The sequence below is a fragment of the Anguilla rostrata genome, chromosome 5 (assembly GCF_018555375.3).
Source record: "Anguilla rostrata isolate EN2019 chromosome 5, ASM1855537v3, whole genome shotgun sequence".
Lineage (NCBI taxonomy): Eukaryota > Metazoa > Chordata > Actinopteri > Anguilliformes > Anguillidae > Anguilla > Anguilla rostrata.
This window is the reverse complement of record NC_057937.1, coordinates 42,794,894-42,801,564: the sequence shown is the minus strand read 5'-3', so window position 1 is coordinate 42,801,564 and position 6,671 is coordinate 42,794,894. Positions and strand designations below refer to the sequence as shown.

Genomic DNA, 6,671 nt, shown 5'->3' with positions numbered 1-6,671 from the left:
GGGCGTAAGAAGGGAAAAATGCTATACCGTATTTTCCTGGTTATAGTAATTAAGCCCCCATGCAGAACTATAGAGCTCCAGACATTAAACTTTTTGAGAAATTCACAGAATTACGAGAGTACAGATACACAGACTTCCACATCTTTGTCCTTTAGAGTTCGCAAAATGGCATTAATGTAATGTAAAGCATATTGTCCATGTGATTGCTTTCTCTTTGCATTAAAACAGAAGCATTACACCCCTATTTCAATGCTCTCTACCAGTGAACTGACATTTGCTCTCAGTAGTATTATATTGATATTTAATAAGTTGGTGGTTAATGAAATTTTTACAAATGTCTGGACTCAATCTGGCCCATAGGATACACTGTTATGTTAAGCAAGAGTATCCCAATAGCACATGTCACTCAAAAGTACTGCCCAAAGAGTCTTAAGCAATGCATCTGCCTGGAAAACATATTTTTTTAAGCATGAAAGTCGAGCATTTAAAAAGTCATATTTTAAAACAAAACACTTATGATAATTAATTCCATGCCAAGGAGAGGCTTTCTTTGGCAGTTGCAAATTCAGTACCTGTCAACTGTTATGCAGCATCATCAAAACACCGTTCTCTTCAATCAATTAAAAAAACAGAACCTTATCGACAACAGACACTATATTATAGTTTACTTCTACATTATCAAACAAGAAAACAAGAATATTTTTTTAAATAAAAGTTTATTAAAGAATTCTTAAGCTGAATAACATATGAACTGAAAAAAGCTGGGCAATGAAACTCATTTAAAAAAAAGACATGATCCACTCATCTTTCTGCTGCTACCACCGATTCACTTATTTACAGGTTTGAACAATCAGGTCTTTACAGAAATCACTGTAATAAATTATAAATATATACAGTCCTGTCTGTGTGGCTTTCCCTAACACACGTGAGCCTCTCTTCATCAGTAACGGTTAAGGGTCTCCCATCTTCTGCATTCACTCCGCAGCATTGGAACCAGTATCTGAAAGATTCAAGGACAGTGCAACTTGTAGTAATCATATTTTAACTGAATTTTAACGCACACTCTGGCAATTTCACAGCTGATTGCATTCCCTTCTCAGCCCTTACACACAGGACTACTAAATAATAATTAGGTTTGCAAAAACAGGTGGTAACTACGATTCTCCTGTGAGCTAGCCAGCAAAAAAATAGATTAAACATGTTTAATCATTTGTGTCTCAAAACATTCAGCTCAGCAGGGAAACGGAAAACCTCATGTCCAAACCTGTTGCAGGGAGGTTTGGTTTACAACTGTGACACCGATGTGAAGCACCAAATACACTGAAGCTCTGGCAAGCCACACATCTTGCTTACTTTTGCCGTCGCAGGCAACAATCTTCACTTTGTCCACCTTCACCAAGTCAGTGACCTCCCGGAATTCAACATCGTTCAGAACAAATGTCCAGACGTTGTCGCAGAACCTGTAGGTGTTCAGCGATCCCTGGAAATGAAAAGGACAAATGGTCATTCCAAATCCAAGGAATTTAACGCTAAATTCTTACAGTCATTTCAGAAATGCAGACAGCGTAGCTCTCCCTGTGAACTCAGATCTGGTCATACGCAATGGAGGGTGGGGGCATTCTGCATGCTATCATCTCATTCAAAGTTATATTAAAACGAACTATTTCAGACTAAACTGCTTTACAATATATTTACTGTAAAATACTCACAAATGTACCCTTCAAAATTTCGCCCACGAGCATGATCAAACTTTATATCTACTCCTTTGAAAAAATAATATTAATAATAATAGTGTTAAAAAAAAAACACACTTCGGGGGTGACTGAACAGCAAAAATTTAGACCACCGAATTTTATCACTAAAGGCCTCACACTTGCTGCTACCTAGACTATTTGCACAAATAAACATTAATACATCAACCTTTGCATTCCAACTACCTTTTCTTACTCATGGTTTTGAACAAAGGTCAGCTCCCGAACAAAGTCATGGCACATCCAAATAAAACCCTTCAGGAATGTATTTAGATTCTATATAGTTGCTAGCCAGCTAGTGTATAGCTACTCTGTATAGTAGCTAGCTACTGTTGTCTAAGGAGCGAGAGAAGGGATGTCCCATCTCATCACAAATGAGTGTATTAAAAGTGATAAATTATCCTGATTCGATAATTTCCGTAATATTTATTGCAAGAACGGCGGCCTTAACACGACCACAGTATGGCGCGAAAACTCGTCATAACCATATATGACCTGACAGATGTTTACATTGCAAGCATGCAGTGTAACTGCTCCAAAGCACAATACTCACCCGGAAGTTGACCCTATTGCGCACTCTATTGGCCAATGCGGCGTTGATGGCTTTGTCAAACTGTAGCAGAACTTGCAACGCAAGTTGAGGAGTTATCTGTTGGGTCTAAAAGACGAAAATTCATTTTATAGACACCTCCGTTATTATTCATTCCAACAGCCTCAAATACTTGTAATATCCAGTGGTTTCATTCTTGAAAAGTGAGCTTTCAACAACGCAACCCCTGGCCAAAATGAGTTGATAATGTTAACATTTAGCGAATGATTAAATTACACGTTAATTAACAAGCAACGTTACATTTGCTAGAAAGTACAAAAGCAAACTGGCTAGCCAACCTAACCTAGCTATCTACCTAACTAACAGGCAAACCATCTACATAGGATTACGAAGAAACTGGGTAACGTTTGGTGTCTGGCTAACTAGCCCGCCATACAATCAAAACATTAGCTACATATGTACATTTGCCAATCTGGCATTGGAAAATACAGTGACATTATTTAGAAACTCAATTAGCTATCGAACTACAATTACACATTTTACAGACGTTGACTGATATGCATGATTGATTTAAACACTCTTAGCTAGGTTACATTAGTATTATTAGCCACTCAATAAATAGGCTCCGAATGATCAGAATTGGGGGAAAAATGTAAGTAAAATGACTCGTACACCGATTTAGAAAAATGACGTTAATAGGTTCATTAACCAGCCAATGAGTTACGTTGCACAGATTACTTTGGGTAAATTAGCTAGAGACGTTTCGGCTAGTTTGCTAGCTCAGTGATAGTACAGGTATTTCCCGTGATGCCTGCTAGCTAGCTAACTTACATGTACCTGATGTAACTAGTTATTATGGATAGACTACCTACCTAGCTCGGAAACTAGCATCTAACATAGTGCGCCAACCAATCTCACCATCATTATCTAGGGGATCGTTTCTGATTTTGGGTGGCACTAAATTAACTTACCTAGCTATCGTCGCCTGCTAGCTAATGTTAGCATTCTTACCCACATAAACACTCAACACGTAACGCTAGCTGGAACCAACTAAAGCTATATGCTAGCTACCTGAATTAGCTCGTCCAGGCTTTCTTGCAGACTGTTTCCCAGCGTAGTATTTCTGTAAAGCTGATAAGCCATTGCTTTCACCCGAACTATCTAATCTAAAGTATGTAAAAACTCCTTATCTTTGTATAATTTGAAGGCTTCGCTAGTAGTAATAAGAATTTCTCTTGTTCCCCGGTTCAATCGTCTAATTCACAGGAAGTAGTCATACGACAAACTACGAAGCAGCGTAGTGGACATACACGCCTATTACGAAATGCAATTGAATGGCGGTTGCCTTGAGTCGCTTCCATTCACAGAAAATGTGCTTCTTCAGGCACCTGCTGTCTGTTACTCATTCGAGCCTTTACCAAGTGTTTATATGTAACCTGATTTGTCAGTATAAATTTAACCAAATATGTTATATTGCACTGAAAATGCATCCAGTAGTGCATGATAGTATTTCACATTGTTTACTGCCCAAGCTAATTTGCCATACACCAGTTCCTTCCCTAAAGGTAAATTAACATCAGTGCTCAAGATTTACAAAAATGTATTTACTACTTGTTTGACAGTACGAACAGGTGTGAAGTTAGTCATCAGTGCCTACGCAAAGTTCTTGACTGAACTTCCTGGCAGGAAGACACTTACATTTTATGTGAGTTCCGATTCATTCGAGGAGACCTTTTCAACCATTAGTTCTATATCCAGACACAATAAAAACTGTATATAATTATTGATTATTTACATGATCATGGTTAAATGAACACTGCATGAAACTGGAAGTAGCATGTCTTACCAAAGTTAAATTTGTTATCACCTATGTGGAAAAGACATTAAATAGGCACTGTAAATTATTATAGGTAGGTACTATAAACACTTTTTTATTAATCTTTTTTTGAATCCATGAGTCCCACTGAAAGAAGCCTATTTTTAATGCTGAAATAGCTAGTAATACTGCAGAATAATAGCCTACAACATCGACCAAGTAACTGTGTTTCATATGAACATGAGCCAGAACAAAATCTGTTTGGCAAAAAAAAAGGAAAAGATCATTAGAAAGGAGATCGTTTAAAAGCCCAAGTAGGGGCAAAACCCCCCCCCCCCCCCAATTAGATAATCTCCACCAATCATAATGTTCACCTAATTTAAACCAAAATGTATAGCTGGAAACCAGAACAGTCAATAATAAAATACGATAGAGACATTAATGATTCCAAACAATAAATAATAAAAATTTCAACTGGTGCATTTTCAGGGACATTGTGAAAATATCAGAGAACATAACGACATTCATTCAGTGATGAGTTCCAGTCTGATGTTACGCTGGTTTATTAAGTAAGATTATCAATTATTAAGTGAAAACATATAGACATTATTGCAACAGGAAGTTTACTTGTAGGCTACTTTTACAGTATTAACTCCAAGTCAATTGTTGACAACTGAGTAAATCTGTAACTAGACTAACCACATTAAACAGCGTACTTGATACAGAGATTGACAAAACACAAAAAGAAATGTTTACAGAAATTTAATGTTTATTATCCAGAAAATTCAGTTGCAGAAAATACATTCAAAATATAAGCATTTCCATAAAATATAAATCAAGGATCTCTGACCTTTGTTTAAAATGGCTTAATCACATGCCAACATGACAGCTATATGTAAAATGTCCTTGCTTTAGCCGCGTTTCCACCAAAATTACCCGGAACTTTCAGTCCCAGGAACTACGTTACCAGGAACTAAAAGGTTCCTTCAGCCAATGGTTGTCTGCGTTTCCACCGGGGTCTAAAGTACCGCGAAGATTAGGCAAATTAGCCCACTGACGTTGTCGTCGGTCCATCTGTCATATGATTTCTTCTGTAACCCCATATTACCACCGAAGTAGCCTACATTATTTTCTAATAACCGGGACAGCCCGGAGGGGTTTATTCCACTTATATACAACGGGTTACCAACAATGACTATATATGGTTACTTTTGTATTTATTGATTTTCATATATCCTCTCAAACACATTCATTAACAGCAGAAAACATGCACACGTTGTAAACAATTTGCTGTTTTATTACTTTCTCGTCGTCAATTCCATATAGGCTAATCGCAAAATGACAAGAATAGAACGAAAACTCGGACTTGCGTGAAAATGTAAATTAGTAGTGGTACAGCCACCGTTTGCTTTCCTTAGAAGTTACTGCTAGCCGAGCAGCGAAGTGTGCCCTCCAGATGCGAACCATGCACCATAAATGAGTCCATAGTCTTCCTGGTCTTTTCGTGGAATTGAAAAATGGCAGTAAAATTGAGTAAAATTACGGCAGTCTGAAAAAGCTAAAGGGAAGATTACTAGAATTAACCTGTTATTTTACCCGGATAAAAAGTGCGGAAGGTGATTTCCAGTTTGCATGTACTGTATCACGAATGTTAATTATGCAGAACTACCGCATACCTCACATAACTGTATCAAACGTTTTGAGTCAATTACAACGGGCTAACAAAGAAAATCCGGAAGAAAATATTCAGCCACCGAATTAATCCGTTTGAATGTTTTGGTAGCCTACGTAATATGCTGTCCCAGCACGAATGCTTAGCATTTTATAAAACGAATACTAAAGCAAGAAAAGAACAGAAGAGCACACGTTATAATTCCAAGACGTTGACAGGCTATAACCAAAAGTAGGCTACTGCGCCGCATAACATACAAGTTTGATTTGTTATTATGAAAATAAATTGGTTTGCCGCTGCATATTTTCAAACATGGCGGGTAATGGCGGAAAATAAATACAACACAAATGCTACGAGTACTCGACCAATCAGAAATGTTCAGCGCTGCAAGCTCCACCCAAAAGGTTCCTGTACTTTCGGAAAGTACTACCCCCCGAGCAGGAACGTTTTGGGGGGTAAAACAAAGCCCCCAGAACTAAATTTAGACCCTAGTTCCTGCGGTGGAAACGCACTGAGTTCCTCGAAAGGTTCCTAGTTCCGGGGTATAGTTCCTGCGGTGGAAACGCGGCTTTTGTTTCACTTTCTCTACAGACAGGCAAGTAGAAGACACGATGTGGAGTTTTCATGCAGGGTTCCAGTGCACTTTAGCTGAACCCAGCCACAAAAAGTGATATGATACAGACCACACCTTCTGTGGCTCTGCAGACCAACAAATTAGGCTGAAATCTTAAAAACATAAAAATATATTAATCTCTGTCCTTTATCACTTTCGGAATATAAATATACATTTAAAATGCTATAACAAACATGCATCACCCACAAACAAACATAGTGCCTTAAATATATGCACAGTACAAACAGTAACTACAACTTTCTTTAAAA

General features: G+C 37.8%; 1 protein-coding gene across 1 annotated transcript; it reads right to left on the bottom strand.

Annotated features, from left to right (window-relative positions):
- Window positions 1-697: 697 nt before the first annotated feature.
- On the bottom strand, window positions 698-3,618 carry gtf2a2 (general transcription factor IIA, 2). The gene is made up of 4 exons (XM_064336338.1): window positions 3,373-3,618; window positions 2,305-2,409; window positions 1,354-1,480; window positions 698-1,000 (listed from the first exon to the last, which is right to left on the bottom strand). Exons 1-4 carry the CDS (start codon window positions 3,442-3,444, stop codon window positions 975-977), a joined length of 330 nt encoding a protein of 109 aa, XP_064192408.1. The 5' UTR covers window positions 3,445-3,618; the 3' UTR covers window positions 698-974.
- Window positions 3,619-6,671: the final 3,053 nt, after the last annotated feature.